The 23,988-nt window shown below is 40.0% G+C and overlaps 1 protein-coding gene across 1 annotated transcript; it reads right to left on the bottom strand.

Annotated features, from left to right (window-relative positions):
• Window positions 1-9,643: 9,643 nt before the first annotated feature.
• hmbsb (hydroxymethylbilane synthase, b) lies at window positions 9,644-22,552 on the bottom strand. Its single transcript, XM_075474138.1, has 14 exons — window positions 22,386-22,552; window positions 20,925-20,978; window positions 20,489-20,561; window positions 18,858-18,907; window positions 18,294-18,349; window positions 17,806-17,883; window positions 17,174-17,251; window positions 17,016-17,091; window positions 16,068-16,181; window positions 15,947-15,985; window positions 15,735-15,854; window positions 15,605-15,658; window positions 11,724-11,810; window positions 9,644-11,591 (listed from the first exon to the last, which is right to left on the bottom strand). Exons 1-14 carry the CDS (start codon window positions 22,407-22,409, stop codon window positions 11,418-11,420), a joined length of 1,077 nt encoding a protein of 358 aa, XP_075330253.1. The 5' UTR covers window positions 22,410-22,552; the 3' UTR covers window positions 9,644-11,417.
• Window positions 22,553-23,988: the final 1,436 nt, after the last annotated feature.

The raw sequence follows: 23,988 nt of genomic DNA, 5'->3' as shown, positions 1-23,988 counted from the left end.
CGAATTACATCCAGACGGAGACTACTCTGAGGAAACATCTGAAAACTTCTGATGAAGTGAGTGCGGTACCTCTGAAGAAAGAGATCGACTCAAGAGACAGTTTGAAAAGCATCGGTACCTTACTGTAAGTGTTAAACCCAAATAATCTTTCCAATCATTCAGAACATTTAATGCGAGTTATAAACTATAACTTTATGGCAATTTGTGTATCAAAAAAGGGAAAAAAACTCTAGGTCAGCCTTTGAGGAGGATGGACACAAAAGACTGAGAGAGCCGAAAGACGAAACTCAGCCTTTTGATTCCATCACACATTCATCTCAATATTTTTCCACACCCAGCGTAATACCTAAAGGTACAACAAAATACAGTTGATATGGTGAAGACGTTATCTTTTGTTTCACAAAAAATCATTTCTGCTTTTGTTTTTTTTCTACAGAGTTGCTGAAGCTCCCAATCAAAAGTTATGTGGCTTGCACAGAGACTGTCATCCCAAAGCAAGGTCAGTGTCATCCAGTCTGCAGTCAGTCAGCACAAGAATATATTCGGCTTCATGCTTTATTTTAGCAAACTTAATACAACATGTAGCAGCTGATATCCTCGAAGGCTAAATAAGATGTAAGTTAGAGGAGGTTATATGTTTGGAAGTAGAAATGGGGCTGCACGGTGGTGTGGTGGTTAGCACAGATAGAGGGTTCCAGGTTCAAATCCCAGGTGGGGCCTTTCTGTGTGGAGTTTGCATGTTCTCCCCGTGTATGCGTGGGTACTCTGGCTTCCTCCCACTGTCCAAAAACATGCATGTTAGGTTCATTTGTGACTCTAAACTGTCCCTAGGAATGAGTGTGAGCGTGCATGGTTTTGTGTCTGGTTTGTCTCTGTGTGGCCCTGTGATGGACTGGCGACCTGCCCAGGGTGTACCCCGCCTCTGGCCCAATGACCACTGGGATAGGCTCCAGCCCCCCCGCAACCCTAAATTGGATTAAGCGGGTATAGAAAATGGATGGATGAATGTTTTGTAATCAAAGCACTGTCCCAATTAAAAGTGCACATTGAGACAAGAAAACTCCAAATATCCAGATGTGCAGCCTAGCCTACTTGCTCTGCCTATAAGGAGGACTGCTGTGGCGACTGCTGACCGCCTGGTCAGGGCGAGTCTACCCTGGCTTCCACAGTCTCATCCCAGCTATTGGTTCTGTCATTTGATTCTCCCTGTTATGCATTTGTAGTGTGTTAACATGCGATATTAGGCGTCTTGGGCACATTAAGGAGGTGATTGTTGATCCCAAAGTGAGAGAAAAGTTATAGAAATACACAAGAATAAAAGTTTCCAGATAAGAACGCATACTGCGAGGCCCCTCAGTCAAACACAGGCAGACACCATGTTGAAGTAAGCTTTGTGGGTGTGGGAAATGTCCACTTCTGAAGCGTGGCAGAGATTAGCGATCAATTTGGCAATATCTATCACTCTTACTCTGCAATTTGTGTGTTGACCCAAATTTAATTACCTAACTCTGTCAGTGGCACATGTTATGTAAAATAGGAATCACATTGATACCATGTATAAGAGGTGTCAAATAAGTTGTTTCAGTTCCCACATTTCCTGAGGGCAACATGACAGAGGGATCCCTTCAGCTAGCTGTCACTCATGATTTTACATCCTGTCATCTAAAGCCCCGCCCCCCATGCAAGAAGTTGGCCAAAAGTTTGAAACTGAGGAAACTGAGGTCAAATTTCAAGTTCAAAATTGGATTTCATAATTGAATTTCAAATATTTGTTTCAAATTAACAAACATTAGCTATGACCCAGAGATAGCTCCATACCTTTTTTTTTACCTTTGCACTGCACTTGAGGAGGTTACAGGTTTTTCCACTGGAAATCACAGCACAGATGATAATATAGGTGGCTTTTCAGCTGGTAAAGCTTCATGAGCTTTTTTTTTCAAATTAAACAACTTGTCTTAAATCAAAAGGACTGCTGACCTTCTCTGAGGTGTACGTAAGATCCCGGGAACCACAGTCTCAGAGGTAGCCTTGAAGAATAGATAGTTTGTCGATAAAATATGGATACGGCGCTCATACTGTCAGCCCCTGCCATTCTGAAACTGTCTGGCATTTTCGGAGCCAAGAAATGTTTTGTAGCTAGCATCTCGCTCCCAAAGGCATTTCTGCATCAGCTTCACATCTGTAAACTTGTCCATCTATTTTGAGTCTATGAGTTAAATGTATGTATGGACTCACCATTTCACTGGGATGAATAGCAACATTTTTTAACCCCTGACCATTTAACACCTACCACACATATAAATGTTTTCTCTTGAGGCCAAGGCCAGCTGTGCTCTGGCAAAATTTCTTAAGTTTTCAACTATCCTAATGTTTATCATGTCTTGATTAAATAATTAATTAATTTCAGATTTGTTTATATTTATCTATTTATCAAAAGTAGGGACAGTGCACATTAATGAACACTCATGTCTAAATGTCAGATTTAGTCTATTATGAAGTACAGTACACCTGTCAATATTACCAGTAATTATAAAGTGCAGACCATCATGTGTTACTCATTCAGTTACAAATTTTACCAAGTTTTCAAGTTTTTCTTGACTACAGACAGAGAGGAACTTTGTCTCACTGAAGGTGTAAAACTGTTCCACAATGAGCTACCCCCAACAGATAGCGTGTTTTTACTAAATGAGTATTTTCTAAATGAGTATTTTCTAAATGGTACTTCACAGTCACCTCTGCTAACTGCTCTGTGGTACAAGTTGTGAAATTGTCAGTTGGTCTTTGTTAATGTATTGGCTCAATGGTGGTGGAGCCAGACCATGTAATATTTTTTTTAAATAATGCAGCAGACTTTAGAAGTTTTACAAATTTCAAAACTCAATAAATTGTACTTGGGCAGTATACTGCAATGATGACAAGATAGTGTTTCTTGTCTAGAATTTTTAAAGCTTTTTTGTAAAGGGATTCCATAGATTTTAAAGCTGCAGTCTGCAAGATTTGTTGTTGTCATACGTAAAGTCCTACTTTTTGGCATTTTAAGAGTTTACATGATCTATCAGAACGCTTGAAGTTGAAAACGGTGACCTCCGTAGTCGCAAAATGCAAGAAATGCTTATTTTTTAACCGAAAAATAAAAAGTTATTCAACTTCCTGTCCCGCCCCTTCAAAACACATGAGAACTCGTGCACGTCTACGTGCATGCCAGATGCGCTTACACGACTCCTCATTAATCAACTCACCTGTCATTTGCGATCATGGAAGACACAGTAAGTAGACTAGCCCGTAATGAAGTTCAATAGTCTAGATAAATAAGCGTGGGGACGAGCCTACCTTGTATCGCGCGTGCACAATCGGTGATTGACAGGCAGCAGAGCCCAGCTCGTAAACCTGATTGGTTACCTTTTACCGGTCCGGTCTGCAATTTTGTAAACAAACCTGCTGGCTTTGGAGGGACCTAGCGGGACATATAGGGGACCTAGAGAACTCATTTTTTTTGTATTGGGGTATTTAATGTACTACTTTCAGAATCCCCGGACAGTTCCCGGCATTATGCTTGAAAAAGAGTTGCAGACTGCAGCTTTAATAATGTCGAACCTGTGAAAGACCAGTTTGTTATACTGTTATCTATGTGTGAAAATAACATTATGCACAAGTACTACATCATGGAGGAACCTTCTGTCAAGGACGTTCTAATATGTCTGATATTATGAAGAATAATGTTATCAGTATTTATGACCTTTTTTTATATGGCTTTTGAAAGACAGTGTTAATGTTGAACCCCAGATATTTCAACTCGTTCACAATCTGCAACTCTTCGCTACCTGAGAATACATCAGAGCAGGTGGTTTCTGTGGCCTGCTTCGAAAACATCATACATACAGTCTTTTTAGTGTTGAGTAGAACTTTCAGTAAAGGCAGAGTTTAAAATCAATGCAGCTTCTTTGATATTATTTGCAGGAGTAAAGATAATAGCATCATCTGTGCACGTCAATATGTATGTCAATATTTGTGCAAATTGGGTATACAAATAGAATAAGATAGGTCCAGTTATAGAACCTTGTGGGACCCCTACTTGGTATTCTAAGTTTAGCAATTTGACATCATTTACACAGACACATTGGGCCTTGTGCAACAACCGTTCGTACGAACAGATTTGTTCTCAAGTCATGCGTACGAGTGATTCAAGAGAATTTGCGCATTCACCAATTTTTTCGTATTTTAAGTTTTCTTTCAGGTACGAACAGAATTTACAAGTGATCAAGACCTGTCGTAGGAGTTTCGTAAAATAGTCCGATGTTATTCAAATCAAGTTTGCTTGACTAATGGATTGTATATTTAATTACTATAGTTGCAGTCATCGAGCGCCTGGTCGAGTAACGTGCTGCAGCGGCGCACGTCGATGACGTTATCCCAGTAGACGCATGTATAGAAAGCCCCCAATAAGCCCCCCAATAGCCCCCAATGTATGATCGTCAGCCAGTGTGAGCACCACTTTAGAGTTATTCAATCCACTAATAGTATAAGTGAGAATGATTATGATTTTGACACCAACTTTTTGAAAATCCATAAAGATGCATTGATATATCCAATTACACACCTGATTAAAGGCGGGGTAGGGGTTCTTTTTCTGGAGCATTTTTTTACATATTGCTTGAAATACTCTTCACACCCCCATTACAACCAATTAATTAAAAGTTTTGACACAAAAATTAAAAGTTTTAGTGGCCTCTAGAACGTACAATCTAGGAAAAACACTATCCAATCATACTGAACGGACCGTTAACGATGATTGGATTCTGATGCCGTCTATCAAACTGCAATCTGCTCCTCCCTCCCCCTCCTTCCCCCTGTGCGCGTACCCTGCTCCGTGAACGAATTACGCGTCCAGAAGCTTGGCAGGAAGCTAAACTAGAGCCAGCTTGGCTAGCACCTAGCATTATTAAACATATAGTTAGCATATACTAAATACTAAATACAGCAACGATCGATGCTTGCTGTCAGAACAGCGCTCGTGCACCTTCGTGCTCGTGCTCGTGCTCGTGCGCGTTCATGTACTCTAGAGGCGTGGCTTCGGGGGGAAGTCTGAAGAAAAGGGTTGGGACTTTTGACCTGTGTATTTTCAAAATGCAGCTTCGCTGGACTCAAAATCCAGGATCTCCTACCCTACCTTTAAGTTAAAGTAAAGGTACAATTAGAAAAAGAATGAGCAAGTATGGCTTGTTTAGAAAGGTTGCAGGAGAAAGCCTCTTCTCTCTAAAACCAGCCCGGACAGACCAAAAGGTGTGGTACCAGAAGACCCCCCTCATTAACCGCCCCATCAAAGTGCTACCATGCTGAGGTAACAACTGATTGCACGGCTTTAGTTGCAGTCATCGAGCGCATTTTTAAGCCATTTTCATATCAAAACATTTCTTCTTTATTTCGGTCACATTACGAACTACAGGTGATGCGGAATTAACAGCACTTTAATAACTTCCAATTTCTTCGCTTTAGCAGGTCCTGTAATTCCACTGCTGACACTGCTAAAAATGACAGATTTTCCTTTTTGGATCTCTGACAGCAGAACTTCAGTCTCAGAGCCCGTAAAGTTGTTCTTTTTGCGCCTTGATGCCATTCTCATGACTCAACACTTCCTGGCACAGAAGAGAGGAAGCATAGCCTTATATGGTATTATTTTGGGCGTGGAGTATGCAAATTTACTATCCTCGTGTACGCGCACTTAAATACGCACGGATGGCATTCATCATTTACGCAGGTTGTTTACACACTTTTTCCGAAGTTAAGAGCGCTTGTTGAATCTGACGTGGTGTGTTCATACGAGACCTTCTTACGAAAAAAGTGAGAGAAATTTAGAATAAAAATACGAAAATATTCTTACACGAGGCCCATTGAGTCTAGCCTGGGCGAAAGCCGACTGTTGACTCTGTCAAACAGTCTGGGAAAACCCAAGAGGAATCCGTTTCCATGGAGGGCGGGACCTTACCCAGCAACTTAAATTCATTGGAGTAACGGAGTTCCCTTAACCAATCATAATGTTTAGAAATGACGTTGGTTATGCGCCGAGGTTCATGCTTACTCTCGCGAGGCTCTAGCTCGCGAATCACGCTTCCCACATCCGCTTTCATTATACCGGTACCATTTGATAAATCAAACTTTTCCCAAAGCCAGTTGGAAGGAGAGCTTCGACATCCTTGCCACTAACAATATTGAAGAGGCATTCCTCTTGCTCTCGTTTTAATTGTGTAATGCTCTCCAGAGTTGAGACAACTTCATGGATAGCGTCTAGCGTTCTTCCGTCGCCATGTTTATTTCCGCTGTGGTTGAACTACAATTATATGGACTACAATAGACTCCGCGCGTGAGTTCTGCGTCACCACTCGCAACTGTTTGCTGATTGGCAAAACACTGAGCGAACCGAGGTAGGGGGATTTGGCCAGACTATGTGCGGAGCCAAAATCTTTGGGCGGAAGTACGTAGGATGGCGTCGCCAGGCTACATTGAGTCCACCATGAACTCCTCTGTATACCAAAGCATTCTAGAGTGAAACCTGAGGCCGTCTGTCCGACAGCTAAAGCTGGGCTGAAACTGGCTCATCAACGGGACAATGATCCCAAAGACAGCAGCAGATCTACAACAGAATGTGTGAAAAAGAAAAGAATTGAGGTGTTGCAATGGTCCAGTCAAAGTCCAGACCTCATCCTGACTGAGATGCTGTGGTGGGACCTTCAGAGAGCTGTGCAGAAACCAGTGCTGCAAACCTCAATGAGCTGAAGCAGCGCTGGAAAGAAGAGTGGGCCGAGATTCCTCCACAATGTGAGAGGAAAACCATTATTTCAACTTATTGTTGCTAAAGGTGGTTCTACATGCTATTGGATCGCGGGGTTCACTTAGTTTTTTACACACTGCTTCTGATGTTTATTTTAGTTTTTGTTTAATAAAAAAAAGACACTGTAATGTGATAATTGTTGCTGTTCATCTGCAGTCGCAGTTACCTTAATTTCAGACCTGGTTAGGACCAGATGATTCTTCATCATGTTTTTAAATGTAAAACCTTAGAATTGAAAGGTGTCCTTTCTTTTTCACATAACTGTAGATGGTAAACTTGTGTGTTGTTTGGTGTTGGAAACGTAGTCTGATAAGAGTATGTCCAGCTGGCGTGTTGACCTCCTGTCAAACAGTTTTGTACCTGTTTTGTACAGATAGAGTTTGGTGTCCTTCTTTTCACCTCTAATGATAAGAAAATAAAACCAACCTACTTCAAGGTAACGGCACATTAAGACAGAACATATCTTTATATAATTCTTTCCACTCCCTCCTGAAAGATGAGGGAGTATCGGTGAGTAGGTGTACGTTTATGTTACAGCAGGAACAGAGAACGTCAGACTGTGATTAACACAGTGTGGGCGCAGAAGAACATGGATGAGAAGATGGCAGATGATTCAAAGCATGTGTAGGATGACATTAACTCCTGTCATGCAAAGTCATGGGGTGGATATAGTTTTTGACACACTGTTTCTGCATTTTTTTGGGGTGGGGTTTGGTGAAATTAATAATGACGCATTGTAATATGTCACATTTTGTTGTTCATCTGTGGCTGTATTTATCTCATTGAGGTAATCACAACCTCAGATGATTTTTTTTTTTTCATTTTCTGATTTGCATAACCTTAGAACTGTGGAGTGTGGATGTAATTCTGTTTTCATAAAACTATAACCCAATGATGATATCATCTTTAGTGTTCCCTAAAAACACCACATACTGTATGCTGTAGGTCAGTTGGTCAGTGCATCACTGTGGACCAAATAGACATACTTCATATATTATAAAATGGATTGCCACAAATATATTGACATTCATGTTATAAGAAGATTAATCCTAGTGATTTAGTCTTTTCTTCTTGTGATACCGTGTAGTTCAGACTTTTTATTTTAGATGGAATATCTACTATTTTATTTATGAAAATTCTATTTGAATTTCTCCCATTGGGGGATGAATAAAGTATTTTTCTATTCTATTCTATTCTACAGCTTCTAAAGGAATTGCCATAAAAACGTGGCAGTTTTCATGATTCCATCAAGATAATTTGTCACAGATGATCTTCTGACTTCTCATCAGGAGCCTTTATCATGTCAAATCTATAATCTATTCAGTATTGTCCTTGGATTCGTTATCAGTTGCAAAACAAGCTAATCATCATCAGCTGGAGCCACTGAGAGCCACCAGCACCATCAAATGACATAGAAATGTAGGCATAGTTTCTACAGCGCTGTTATTAGTCACAGAAGTTAAAAAGAGGAATTTCACAGGAAGTTTGTCTACTTGTATGATCATGCTGATTTCAAGTGATGAGCGAATAGGAAACGTTCTTGCCTGAGTTCATTGTGATTCATACTACTAAAAACATTTGTCTTTCACTTCTTATTCTTTGTGGTTCATGTACCATTTGATGCTTTCATTACACCAACAGAATCCTATGTTGAAGCTCCTATGCTGAAGCCTCCTCCTCCAAGTCCGGAGGACTCTGAATGCGCCCCAGCTGAAGATCAAAGATTCCTCCTGTCTTCAACCAAATATGAAAATATCAAACAACAAGCGCAGGCGGGCCTTAACGTAAAAGTGTTGGATCTCTATCGGAAATTTAAAGCTTGCAACAAAAACGTATCAAACAAGGGAAAATTATCTTCCACTGCTGAGCACCGCCCTAGAAGCTCTTCTGCTCAGACTAATGCACTTCAGTTGAGTCTGAAAGGTGTATTGTATAGTTCATCTGCCTACAGAGCCTCCAGGGCCACAGCTCAGACTGGCTGTGAGAGCCTGGTTGAGCAGAATAGTGGCCTTAGTAACTCTCTTCAAAGAGTTCTCCATCCTGTCAAAGATAGATGCAATAAGACCGTGCCTGAGTGGAGGAGGACCCTGTACCAACTGATTTCTCTACAAGGTTTCCAGTCTCAACGGGCAGCGGAGCTGTCTGCACCAGAGGAACTGGGAAAACATTGTCGTGCAACACGACTTACGGGAACCATCCCCTCACTGCAGAATGGCCAAGCCGAAGCCCATCAGAGGGTGGTGCAGAAGATCCAGATGAAAGACACCACCGGGCCAGACTCCTGTTACTTCCATAAAGTAATCCCTATGGCCTCTCAACACGGCTTCGTTACTTCGCATCCCCGTGGAACAACTCAGTATGGACGACTGCAGTTTGACTGGGTGAGAGGATCTTAGGAGGGAAAACTGCAGAGAGAACCACCAGTTACGCCCCAAGTACAGTGCTCACCAAATGTAGGCAGCAGGGACCAGGACCTATTTACTTTGAAACTGTTGAATGCTTGCACCACTTTGTAATAAGGCTGTTTGATCAAACAACCATTGTCATTCTTGTCTGCATGTGAGAAAGGTGTTCTTTTACAGGCCTGGACCATTTCAGCAGTGGTCAGAGGGTTTCTCCTCTCACTTCAGGAGTGAGAACTGCTCAGCTAATGACATCGTTTTCTGTTGCAACTTGGAGAGGCAGAATCTTTCACTTTTCTGTTGGTAAACAAGTCTCAAAAAACCGGATCATGTAGTTTTACATTTGAAAAATAAGACGAGTGATTTTTTTTTCATTCCATAAGTATACGATGAACAACAAAACACAGAAACTGGCCATGTTTAACACACCCTTTATTGTTTCTAGCCCCATGTAATCTAATCTGACATGTTTACGCGTGTCGGAACAGAAAAACACCATGTACATATTTTAAGTGGACATGATATATGTAATCAGAAAAATATCCTCACTTATTTCTTGCACAAATTAAAGCTGAAAAACAGATATCACCTCTCATAGATTCAGGACATTTAAATTAGATGGAAACATTTACAACAAAGGCCCATAAAAGAAAATATGGTGTCGTGCTAACTGTACTAATGCAGAGTTAAGGCTAACTGGATTTGATCAAAGAAATAATTCGGACATTATTGTCTGTAAGGCATAAATGCAGATTAGAAATGGTACATTTACTGAGATGAAACTTCTATTCCAAGGCAAACAATGACATTATAGACATGTTTTTTTTTTTTAGGTAAGTTGTGAAAAATCAACACGATGGAAAAAATGTGGAGTCACAGAACAACACAGCAACATTTTCCTGCTAAATAATATAACCTCTCATAACAGTTTTGTAGCAGATACAGATATAGTTATGGTAAAAGGTCTATGAATCATGAGAAGTTACTACACAAAACTGAACTGGTGAGATATTATTTATCTCAGTGATGAGATAAATACGTAGAGCAATAGGAAAATCAGTCATCTTAACCTAATCATGGCAAACACTTTGTTCCCCAATTGCAAAAAAAAAAGAGCTTTGTATCAACAACTGTACTATCTTATCTACCATTTTTTGACACCAGTTGTGGCGCTGAAAGGCACTCTGTACATGTTTCCAACATGCAGTGTCATAAAAAAAAAAAAAAAAACATGAAACAGAACAAACGTGCCCCTTTAAAATCGGAGCAGGAATCTGTAAACCGAAACACTTGACTGTTTTGGAACTACTGCTGCAGTGTTAAATGGAAGTACTGAAGCCTGTGCAGATCTCAGCATTACTCACAAGCTCCGCCACAGGTCACACAGACACTAAACGCTCCCCAGTCTTGGCATGAATTCCAAACATATCCTCTCTGTTGAAGAGGTAAAGCAGCACATTTCTAAAAGGCAGCTCCTCTGCTGGAAATACTGTGCGCATCATAAGCTGAATGAAAGTTGATTCTGTTTGCAGTAGTGGAAACACCAGTTTTAGTTGTCCGATGCATAAAAGAGTGCAAAAAAAAAAAAAAGTGATAATGACTGTAATGACTAAGATTATATTTACACTTGTTATTTTGTTGTTATTTTTGACTTCACAGCAGTGTTGTGGCCACTCATCAAAAATGTCCGCTTTGCCAAATGAGATCAACTCTGGTTTCCCTTCTCTTTTTATCTGACTGTGAGGAACAATGATACATTTTGACTAAACAATGTACTGACAAACTTATTAAAAAAAAAAAAAAACCCTGATAATGATATTCTAAGTGCTTACTACAATGCCTGAAGGTTATTTTATGTTTCTTTCTGATATTCCCAGTGTGGTGATTTCTATTCGGCTTAGGAGATGGTTCTGTGAGGTACAGTGCATTAGAACAGGCTAGAACCAAAACCCACAGACAGCAGTGGCTCCCAACTAACTGACAGCAGCAGTCAGTTTAGCACCACTCCGAGCACAAGTTTGGTTCAAAAAGGGCTTGAAATCCTTTCCTTGTGCAACAGAAAGCCACCAGTTTTTTTTTACTCAAGTCGATATGGAATGAGTATGACAAAGAAGGAATTCAAGCTCATCTGTGAACCAAGGTTGTGACTGACTGCACTGCCTGGAGCCCCTACCCTCAGGTGGGCTGGATTATCTGGCGTCATTGAGTTGCCGAGCCACCGTCAGGATCTGCTTGGCACCTTTGCTCAGCAGTAAGTTGGCCAAGTCGACTCCCAGCCGCTCAGCCTTGTCCTGGGCATCTCCTGGGATCTTGTTGGCAGTGACTCCCACCCGCTGAACATGCTCGTCCAAGTTCTCTAAATTCTGCCACGCATGCAAATATTTTTTATAAATTAAAGAAAAGGGGGAAAAAAAAAAAGAAGAGAGAAACTCTTAAACTGGAAATCTTAAGCTTAAATCTTCAGGAAAGTGGTCTGTAGCACTGTATATGCTCACCTTGACACCGGCAGTGATGCTGGTCTGCATGGTTTCCTTCAGACTGTCTGAGCCATCCAGACTGTAGACAGCACCCGTCAGGTAGAGCTGTCAAGCACAGATTGATCTTACACGTTTATAGAAACACAGAAGAAGCAGCACCAGTGATCAGCTGGCACATGTGCACTGCTGAGGCGTGCAATGTGTGAGAAAACATTTGAGACATGCTGTTGCTTGTCTCTGGGTGATCCATGTACGTGCAGATAAAGCCAAAATCACAGCCAGAAAGTTGTTTTGCAACTTATTGGTACAGTGGCTTTGTTAGATGATTCTGCATTATAAAATCTGGACTTTACAATCAGAGGAACAGTCTCGACATCGAACAATGTTTTTAATGATCTCCCTTTGAATGCTCTATCCTGTATTTATTTCGTTTTTGCATTTAAAGGACTCACTACTTTTATTTGTGTATTTTATTTGCATTTTACTGTCCCTGCTTTTGAACCTAATATTTGTCTTTTAACCCACTGTAGCACTTTGAGATTTTATTGTAAATGTAAAGTGTGTTATAAATAAAATGTGTTATTATTATTTAGCCATCTAACAAAAAAAAAAAAAAAAACACCAGAGCAGGTTTATTTGGAATTTGGCTGAGTTAAGTAAGATGCAGAATGTGAAAAAGTAGGAGAGAAGCACAGAAATTTAAAAAAGGCGTCATGAGTGTGCTAATGACTGTATGCATTTAGCAGCATTCATTAACTTTTCTGGATGGTTGAAGGTTTATTCCGTTTAAAAACAGTGGGGGATACTGGAACCAGCTCTTGTGAAGTCACAGGATGTGGTTAAGTGATCTACAGTACACAGTTGAAAAGTACAATTATGACAGGAAATGATTTGCTGAACCCCTACAAGTGGCAGGGCGAGAGTCAGCAGATACGAGTTAGATGAAAAGAAGCATATACCACTAAATGATAATTGTTCTATATGACTTTGAGTGCAACATAGATACAACTTTCCTCCCAGGAACTGTGGGGAAAACCAGTGAACATGAGAGAACTTGCTCCAAACATTGGAATTTTAAAACTCAGAGGTCCCACTGATTCAGTCATATTGGTGAGTTGTAATTCTTTTATTGATGTGAGGAAAATACATACAGAGTGGAAATGATCAAACACTAATTCAATTTTGTCATGATGACATTCACCTACAGCTACCTGGAAGAGATGTACCCTCTATATTAATTCTGTATCAATGTGTTAATTAGACCTGAGGTCATTATTTATCATCTCCCTTTTTAAATATAATAAGTGTGTTTTACAGCACAACTAAACAATAAAAGTGGGTAAAAAGACTTAAAAACTACTAAAGGTTCTGACAGAGAACGTCAGGCAATCACTGTGATTCTGACTGGGCATGATTTGTTTGTTTGTTTGTTTGTTTGTTTGGTTGGTTGGTTGGTTGGACTGCGTTTGCTCATTGCAGAACTACCCATCGAGCTCAGCAACCACTGACATTTACACCGTCAATTCCTAACTCCATTAAATATAACAACATGACGTTCTATAAAGTCTATGGGCTAAACTTACGCACATGCACTGTCATTAACCCAAAATGACTTCCTCTGATAGAATGTGGATGTAGGTGTGGACAGGCAGTCAAAACCACACAGATGTAAACAATAATTCTCTTTACTTTCAAGTCTGAAAATGAAATAACTGATCAATAATAGGAAATGCTGGTAATAACGCGGGGTCAGCTTGGAGCAGCTTAAAAAATAAACATCTCTTACTTTTCGCCAAGGTGCACAGTCGAGAGTAATGGCCTGATTTCATAAGAACCGTTTATACGATGATTTTTTCACAGCTTGATAATATGATGAACTGTCCTCGTGTGGTTCAGACCAACTACATTTTACACATTTCTGATTTGTTTTAACTTGCTTTTTTTTTTTTAAACTCTAACTTCTATTTAATTACCTAATTGAAAGTCATCCATAAAATAAGAGCTCTACAATTTAATATATTGATTATTTATATTCAATACAGCAAACTGATACTTCTGAAATTGAGAATGTGTGATTTTGAAGAGGTTTACCAACGTGAAAAGGGTTAAATAGTTTTTCACTTGCTAGGGAGTAGTAATAATTACTTTTTATCTATAGAATCTAACATCTATTACATTCTTTACTCTTATCTACTGAAATATATATATATATATATATATATATATATATAAAAAATAAATCATTTCAGAGGGAAGGTGAGCACTTTTGAAAGACAATGTTTGTAAATCACGTTGTCATTCTGGGATAAATCTTTATTGATCCTAGAATCAACCCTGACCCAGGCACGTCTATTTAGGTGTGAGGGACTGTAGGAAGACCGATTCTCTAAACTTCCAAGATTTCAAAGACAGTCTTTGTTTTGGTCTTTCCAAAACCAAAAAAGTCAAGAGCAAAAGGAAAGAGGGTGGGTGGGTTAGACGGTGTGTATTTTCTGTAGTCTAGCAACAGCAGAAGCCCAATCAACTTTTACCCTCCCCTTTCTGTGTCTATACTTTTACATATGACACCACTGCGCAACAAGGGGGCATCAGTCCCAGCTTGAAAGTGATATGTGAAAGGGCCTATTCATCAAGACCACATGACGTCACAGCATTTTCAAGCTGCCACATTTGTGTCCGCCCGCAGCACTCAGGTCACAGCGTCGTGATGTTACCAGAACAAGTGGAGTAGGAGGAAAATCAGCGAAATGAGCTGACCACTCAAAGCGCTCCTAACACTACATTAACGCATTCACCCATTAACACACACTCATACAGCACGTCTACGTCTATACACTCTACGTGCTTTCTAATCATTCACACACACATTCATACACCGATGGATTTATCAGTAGGCAATGTGGGGTTCAGTGTCCTGCCCGAGGACACTTTGGCATGTAGCCCGGGGAAGCCGGACCTTCCGATTGGAAGGTCGGTGGTGTAACACTGATGTGATTGGGCGACTGCTCTTCCTCCTGAGCTACAGCCATTTAAAACATGCCAGGAATATGTTGTGCTGTTGGCAGTCGACAAAGAAACCCCGGACTGCAGTTCAATTCCATCCAAAAGGATGTAGAATAAAATGGATTAAATGGTTGGCTGCAATAAGAAGAGACCACTGGCATGATCTGAGTTAACCACAGACAGTCTAGTTTACATGAAAAGTCGCACACACGTTTCCCTTCATGGATGATAAAGCATGGATGTCAGCTAGCTGCGAGCTAAAGTGGGAATGTAAACAAACCAGCGAGTTGTTAGCGCCGGAGCTAACACAACCAGGGTAATGCTAACGGTAAACTACTACCAAAACCACACGTTTAAAAATGTCTTTGGCTCCAGGTGCCATATCCGTGATTCCTTCACCCATCCAGCAACATGCTGGAAGGCATCCGTGCTCTTAATCATCCGTGTCATCCGTGGTTCGGCGGTAGGGGGAGGGATTGTGGATCAAATAGATTTAAATATCTATACCTATAGAGAGACAAATATCGTTGTCTCTCTCCATCTCGTTCAAGTGAGGTGTGAAACTGAGGAGAACTGTTAAACTGGACACAAATATGACGGCAGTCTCGTCGACGTGACGTCACTGGTACCCATGAATAGTTTGTCATATAGTGAGTCTGTTCTTGCCAGCTAACAAGCTACAGCTGATGGAATCTGCTAGCAACATCTGGCATTTTAGGGACAACATTAAACATTGGAAACAGCCTATTTTGTGTACTAGTGGTTCCATCTTAAAGTTTCTAACTATAAAATGTCACATACAATTTTAGTGTATTGAATGACATGTTAGAATGGACGTTTGAAAACTGTTGCTGTTAACTGTACAAATGCGTGTGCAAGAACAAGCTTTTTCTTACCTGGGAGTCTTTCATTTGGGTGTGAACGGCCACCGGAACACTACAGCCACCCTCCTGGAAAGAAAAAATGAATTAAATAGATTTGGATTCTCCTGCACGTAATGTGGAGATGTGTGTGTGTGAGTTGTACCAGCTGTCTGAGGAAGGCTCTCTCAGCGATGCAGCGCAGCACAGTGTCAGGGTCATGAAGGACGGACACCATCTCCAGAATCTCTGTATCTCTGGCCCGAACCTCCACCGCCAAAGCCCCCTGACAACACACATACGGATGTTGATTCCTCCAAGAATTTTTATACACACACATCCGTTCTATGCGTTTGTCATACTTTGGTTCCCACCTACCTGTCCAACAGCATACATACAGTCTTCAGGTCCCAGGATCTAGCAGGAGAAAGAAATTCAGTGAGTTTGAACAGAACAAATGAGACTTCAATAAAAAGAAGGACACAATCCTATAGTTCACCATGCTGATTCGGTTCTCCCAGCCCATTCTCTTGAGACCAGCAGCAGCCAGGATAATGGCAGCAAAGTCCTCCTTCTCATCCAGCTTTTTTAATCGTGTGTTCAGGTTGCCACGCTGAAGACTACAGTTAAGGAGAACACCTCAGAAGACAAAACCTGGCAACACTGAGAATCCGCATGTAGATCAATTAATACAGCATTTCGTTCAGAACTCTGCTGTGCCTGAATACACCCCGAATACAGGCACAGAGCTACTTTAACTCGGATTTAGTCATTTGGTTTTAATGCTAGTCTGAGACACCACACCTTGTATAGAAAGAGTATAGAAAATTGGGGTAATTCCTTAACAACTCATGAACCCCTCCAACTTCTTTTTTTATGGCTTTATCAGACAACTGCAGCTCATTTCGAACTCTGCTGCTCGAGTCCTCACTAAGACCAAAAAAGTGGACCACCTCAGCTCTGAGGTCTTTACACCGGCTGCCTGTCCATCAGAGGATAGACTTTAAAGTTCTGATGCTGCTCTATAAAGCTCTGAATGGTCTAGGACCAGAATACATCAGTGACCTCCTGACCCAGTATGAACCTTCCAGACCCCTCAGCTCATCTGGATCCGGTCTTCTTTCAGTTCCCAGAGTCAGAACCAGACATGGAGGAGCTGCATTCAGCTTCTATGCTCCACATGTCTCCACAAAAAAAAAAAAAAAAAAAAAAAAAAAAAAAAAAAAATATGAATGTTTTCAACCAGACATCTGAACTAAAGAAAAACAAAACAAAAAAAAGTTGCAAGAAAGGAATCCCTTGTGCCACTACAAACAGAGATTTACTGTGAAATCCTTGGTTTACAGATTATCATTTCAATTTGAGCATTTCTGCTTCTTTGATCAAAGTACTGCATATGAAAGTGAACGAGTAAAGAGACAGAAAAGACTGTTCTCAGAGAGGATACAATATCTTTGAACTCCAGGTGGGGGAATCTCTTCTTCAGCTGAGCAGCACGACGCAGTGAACTGGTGCCAATCACACTGCACACACACACAATGAAGTTAAATAAAGCATCATTTGGACACGACTTAAAACACACACAGTACTTTAAATGATGTGTACCTGTTTTCTGGCAAAGTGCCCAGAGTTTTGCCTGCATTGTTTGGATGCAGGACCACTGCATCATGGGGGTTCTCTCTCCTGTAACAAAGGACACAAGTATGAAGAGCTGGTAAACCGGCAATTATAGTGAGATTACACCACAAATACCCTACGCTGACGTGCAGATAGTAAGCCTTAATTGTCTTATTGTAAAGGAGAATTGTTCCAGCAAAGCGAGAGCTGACACACTGCTGCTCCGTCTCTTCACTCCGCTTTAGTGGCAGCAGCAGCTTGTAAGAAACAATAAAGAATTCCCGATGTGGGCTCAAGCAGGCGACAACTTAAGTCACGCATAGTTCTATCTTTCCTGGCCCCCCGAATACCTTCCCAAGGTCCCAATAAAGCTAACATGCTACTTATGTTTCTTAAAATTAACAACAGGGATATCTTGAATTAGAATTCTGACAAATCACGACAAAGGTTTGGATGTTACTATGCACAACAATGCACTCATATTTTAGTAGGTAGAATTCTGGAAAAAAAAAAAAAAAAAAAAAAATGGATAATGTGACTTCAAAACGCTATTAAAAGTCTGCAGACACTATGTGTGTATGTGTGTGTGTGTGTGTGTGTGTGTGTGTGTGTGGACTCACTTCAGCACAGCTCCAATAGTGAATCCTGGAGGCAGAGTGGTGGGAAGGTCTTTCAGTGAGTGAACAACCAGATCAACCCTGTTGGTCACACATGAAGGGAATCACTCACATGAGCTGCATGTATGTTTCATGGTATAATGCAGCCATTCAGTGGCAGAACAGAGCCACCTGCTATATCTGACGCTGCAGAAATCAAAGGGTTTCTCTCACTACGGATTTCATTTGAACATGCACTTGGTGTTCCTATGGATTAATCAGCCAACAGTTCCTCAGGCTTTTCTATTGTGAAAGGAATGAAAACCAGCAATCACCCAAAACACTGTTCTTCACTTTTTTTGCAATAAAAAAAAGTTTTAATTCTAATTTGAGTGTGAACAGAATACACTAGTGATGGACAACATGAGCACGTGTACTTGCACAGTTTTTCTTTTTTTTTTTTTTAAATAGTGCAGTGAAAGCAGTATGGTGGATGCCGGCCAAACACTTACTCATTCTTCTCCAAAGCATTCTCCAACTCTTTGGTGAACAAACTCTTCTCCCCAATCTGCACACAAAAAAAGGGGTTATTTTCTATTAGTTGTTTCACATTCATTTTGTGCATTGAAAATAAGATAGTCAACTCATTCACAATACCCATGATATATATATATATATACACATACATACATATACACACGCACATCTATGTAGACATATAGATATATCTATATATAATCGTAGTTATTGTTCAATTTCAATTCAATTCATTTTTATAGCGCCAAATACAACAAATGTCATCTCAAGGCACTTAAATAATAAAGTCCAATTCAAGAAAATTGGAATTCAATTAATTGTAATCATAATTATTTATAAAATAATCCAATTCATTCATATGTTCAAATAATCCCTCCATGCGCAGATACACTTTAACGATTTCTTGTACTTATTCATCAAATTATGCATTACTGACGATCTAAAAGCTAAAAAAAAAAAAAAAAGACATGTATTTACAAAATGTCGACATGAATTGGATAATTGACCATTTGGATATAATTTAGCCTTTATTAGTTCACCTTTGATAAAGCTGTGTCGAGGATTTTATCTCCCGTTGTTGACATGGCCACTGAAAAACAAGAGACGCACGGTTATTTATATGGCATCAGGCGCCTGAGACTTCGTGGACAACAATTTTGCCATAGTGACCAAACTGAGTTCTATAACACAAGCATTCCCAAGATCCAAACTTTTCCCCCTAACCATCACAACTAAATGTCTAAACATAACTATATCCAAGTTCTAACTTCAACCTTAAAGGAGAACTGCAGTATTTTCAACATTAAGCCTCATTCATGAGTCGTCTGCAATGTTTTAGAACCCCCCGCTCACCTTTTTTTTTTTTTTTTTTTTTTTATGTTTACGGAAATGCAAACCAGGATGATACACCTAGCAGTATTTCCGGTGCAAGAGAACTACAAACATCTCCTCTTTCCGGGTTTGGTGGCGGAGTTATAGCAACGAACATCCAGTCTTCAATACAACTCAATGGGATTTACAAAATGTCAAATAAAACACGACAGAAGCAACTTTTCGCAACAAAATTTGATATGGATTACCAGTACACACCAGTAACCATTTTGAAAACGGATGTTTATGGTGTTTTTACAGATCTTTTAAGACATGCACCATGCTTGCCATTCTGAAGCAGGTTGAGAAGAATCAAAATTAGGCAACAGGTGAGGGGGGGTTCTAAAACATTGCAGACGACTCATAAATGAGGCTTAATGTTGAAAATACTGCAGTTCTCCTTTAAAAACAAGTCTTAAAACGCACAAAAGGTCCCCATAGTGTGGGATTCAGTCAGGACCACCAGATAGTATAAAAGCAAACGCACTATTTCATAAAAACTTGTTGGAAAAGTAGTAGCAGTAGAACAGTGAACACGTTTTTCTGAGGGTCACAAACCTTCTGAACTGCTGTTAATATGAGACATTCACCCATTCAGATTATTAACACATGCAATGTCTTAAAAGATGTTTGATTACATCATTTTAAAGCATTCATGCTTGGAAAATGCCAACAGGAAGTCAGTGGGCAAGGGTTCCGTATAACCTCCGTCTCAACTGCTTTGCTTCTTCACTTACGCTTTGGCTCAAAACTTTGTGTCGACATGTCGAACATTCAGGCACAGTTCAGGAAGCTCGGAAATACCAGTTTAACAAGGCGCTTCAAATGAGTCAATCCTTGGCACATATGTGGCTCACATTTCAGTTAGCCTGAAAGTTAGTCACTTGAAAAAAATGAATTACTAAATAACTCAAATCTGGAGCACTTAGAGGCCTACAATGTTTAGATTACAGGCTATAGATTCATTTTGTAAGTGGAAGCAAAAGAAGTGTTCCCTGCTGGGTAAAACAGCATTATGACGACACAGTTCTCCAGTCCTTTGTTACAAACTGAACTTAAAGATACATATAATGAAAACGTGGAAGGAGAGTTGGTTGTGATGGAGATGTGACAAGGACACGAAATCAGGGAAGATCACATAATAGGTGAAGGCACAAAATGTGAGGAAAATGTGGTGATATGAATCAGTAAGCTCTGCAATGTAGATTAGATCTCCATGAACATGCCACCTGAAAATTTTTATTTTTTTTAAAAATCTCTGTATCTACTGATTTCCAATAAAGGCAATGATGACTCTCACCTATTTCTATCTGGATGACAGGAAACAATTCTTTTAGCTTGTCGGCCACGCTGTCTGTCTGGATGCGAGCCAGCTGCAACAGAAAAACACTCAACATTAGCCGAGCTATACTTCCATCATTTTTTGCCTTTACACAGCCAGCTACCATCGAATCTCTATGAGACACCAGAGGAGGAGCCTTTGTCAGTGTTATCTCTGCAAAGAGGAGCTCCAGACATACCACCATGATGTACCTGAAACAGAATGGAGAAGGGGTGCACACGGAAATTCAACTCCCACTCCAGATCTGTGTGAGGTTTTTGTTCATGTTTGAAATACAGCACAAATCAAAGTCCAGGAAAGAACTACAACCTGACAGCACACTGTGCGAGGCATTTACAAAGACAAAAACTTTAGTGTGGGTTAAGATGAAATCTTAACAATTACGCCACTGTACCTGGCTCTTGCGTGTGCCGATCCTGAGGACCTGGCCAACTTTGCCGTTCCCATCCTGCCAGGACAAAAAAACAAAATTTACTCTCTGCCAAATGTATTTCACTGATCCAATCAGCCCAGCACAATTCCAACTTTTGTGATAGTTTCTCAATGAGTGAAACCATTTCCTCTGCTGGCCTCACCCTGATGTACTTGTAAGGTCCTTCCTCCATAATTCTACTTCCTTGCAGTGTGAGCGTCAGCACTATAGAGGCTATTGTAACTCCTGTGTGTCTGAGACAGCCTGCAGAGTCGAAGTAAAACTGTGCTGACTGAAGTCATAGCCGCCAGATACTAAACAGTGGTCTTTCTTACTAAACCTCCCCCTATTCTTCCCTTCAAGACCCCCACCCAGAGAGATCTCTGGTTCCAAAAGATAAGTGTGCCAATTCATTGAGTCCGTTATTAAAGGTTGGGATGGGCAGCTAAGGAGGGTCCTAGTTATAAGGTGTGGCCACACTGAACTCACACTGTCAGTGTTGGACTCCACTGACAATCCATTTTATGAATAGAATCCAGGCGACAACATATTTGTCACCAGTAAAACAGATAAAAATTAAGAATAAATATAAAATACCATTACAATGTTCACTACTTTTATAAGAAAAATAAATAAAAAAAAAACACATTTGTCTGAAATTAATTAAATAGCAAGATATAATATCAAAGTTATCATAATAAATAAAAAAAATAAAATAAAAAAAAAAATCACTAAATATAATACAAACAACTGAAACATTGTTATCAGTATATTCAAATGTAAATGTACAATTGAACTTCTTAGATTAAGCTTGAATAGTGAGTTAACTGAATAAAAAGAATGTAATCAAACCGTGTATATAGATATATATAAATAAATATATATCGAAATTAGCTCGAGCAAATCAAACGTCTGTGAAGACGTATAATCGGCGACGAGGGTTCAAAACAGCTTTTTCATATCTATCTGCAAAACCGAACTGAAAAATCTATGAATTTAAGGCAACTTCGCTTGGTGCCGGGTAACCTCTTATAAAAGTTATCACAATATCACAGCAAAGATAGGTGGGCGCCAATCATCCATTCGGCACTAGTGAAAGTGAGAAAAATATCATTTAATTGCAGCCATTTTGACTTGTAAAATGTTTAGCTGTATCTTTCAGTGAAATGATAAAGTAAATCAAAGATAATCGGCTCCCATTCGAAGAAGGTCAACACATTATAAACGTCTGCTAGCATTAGCCTTTTCCAACTTTGTATGACCGCTTCGCTCGTTGTTTCTGGCCAATGGGGAGGAAGAAGCCGGAGACAGACACGGACATAAGCCAATCGACGCGCACTATAGAATAACGCATGCGGAACTGCCTATGAAGGCCCTTCAGCCGAATGTATGAACGCTAGAAACCATGGCTTCGTTTAGATAATAATAAAAATAAAAACTTACCCCAGAACTTGGCTCCCCGGACATGTTGTTGCTCCTTTTCACTCCGTCTATATTGAACGAGTCAGCGTGTTTAATCAAACACGCAGCCCATTATAAGCCATGAATACGAATCATTGTCAGTCTCCAGAACACTCCTCTCATGCTTTCCTGTCACCGCCCACGTGAGTAACATCATGGATCCTCTGATGTCATTAGTGACGGTTAGAGGTCATTTCCTTCATCCGTTTGTCCCTTTCCTTTTTCGAGCAGTTTCTTTTATTTAAATTTTTTCCCTACCAACCATTTATATATAGATAAATACACAGTGATTAGGCAGATATAGAAATACCAAGATAAACAGTGGTTAACAGTGAAGAAATGATATCCCAGAGCATTTTTGTTCCCTGAATGGTAGATATATTTTGCAAATATTTTATGTTCATTCTTCCATCTGTTGATTTGGGGCTTATTTTTGCATGTTGACACCCATGTATAAAATGTTGAGTCAAGAGAATCATGTTGTCCACAAGCCAACTTTGAAATGCTATCCAAAATTCCCACTCAAGTTCACAATGGAGGAACCTATGTCTTAAAGGGGAACTGCGGTATTTCCAACATTAAGCCTCTTTTCTGAGTCGTCTGCAATGTTTTAGAACCCCCCTCACCGCTTTTTTGATGTTTACTGCTGTCTCCAGTATTTGCCTAATTTTGATTCTTCTCAACCTGCTTCAGAATGGCAAGTCATGCGCATGTCTAGAAAGGTCCGTAAAAGCACCATAAACGTCCATTTTCAAAATAATCAACTCACCGGAGTGGTTACTGGTGTGCACTGGTAATCCATATCAAATTTCGTTGCGAAAAGTTGCTTCTGTCGTGTTTTATTTGGCAGATCGTTCATGCTCGCACTATTTTCTTAGCGTTGGCGGAGTAATATCAACGAACATCCAGTACAAAATGTCAAATAAAACACGACAGAAGCAACTTTTCGCCATGATGGAAAAGAAAGTCATATATTGTACTATATCACTATATAAGTAAGCAGTTTAACATTATACTTTAGCTCAAGTGAAGTACCAACGTTTTTCTTCTATGTGGAGATCAAGGCTAACAATCATAATTAATGATAAATATGTGGAACAGACCAGGCTTTATGATTGACCTGTATACAGTTTTTGGACTGGTAGTGCCACTGTTAAGTGCATCTGCTTCATCCGTGAGAAAAACAATACCTCACGGAAAAAAATATATGTATATATATTCACCTCACAATCAATGAACAAAAGACTATGTGCCTCCATTTTCCAAAAAACCTTTCAAATAATGATGCATGGTGACCAAACTAAGCAACTGCTAAAGTGTCAGTTCTCTTGGATGATGGTGTCATTTTATCTTCAACTGAAATCTTTGTGGTTTAAATGGCCATGCTGTGGGCCAACACAGGCAAAAACAAGCTGCTGCTGGACCCTTAATGTCCAATACCAGGAGCCTTAAAAGTGAGGCAGCTGCATTCGTTCATTTTCTCATTTATTCCTTTACAGCTATAACATATCTAAAGGTTTTTCTCGCCTTATCAATTTGTGCAATCAACATGTATTTCTTCTCTGTCCAACATAGTTATGTTTAG

This window comes from Odontesthes bonariensis, chromosome 9, assembly GCF_027942865.1.
Source record: "Odontesthes bonariensis isolate fOdoBon6 chromosome 9, fOdoBon6.hap1, whole genome shotgun sequence".
Lineage (NCBI taxonomy): Eukaryota > Metazoa > Chordata > Actinopteri > Atheriniformes > Atherinopsidae > Odontesthes > Odontesthes bonariensis.
This window is presented reverse-complemented; position numbering and strand designations above follow the sequence as displayed.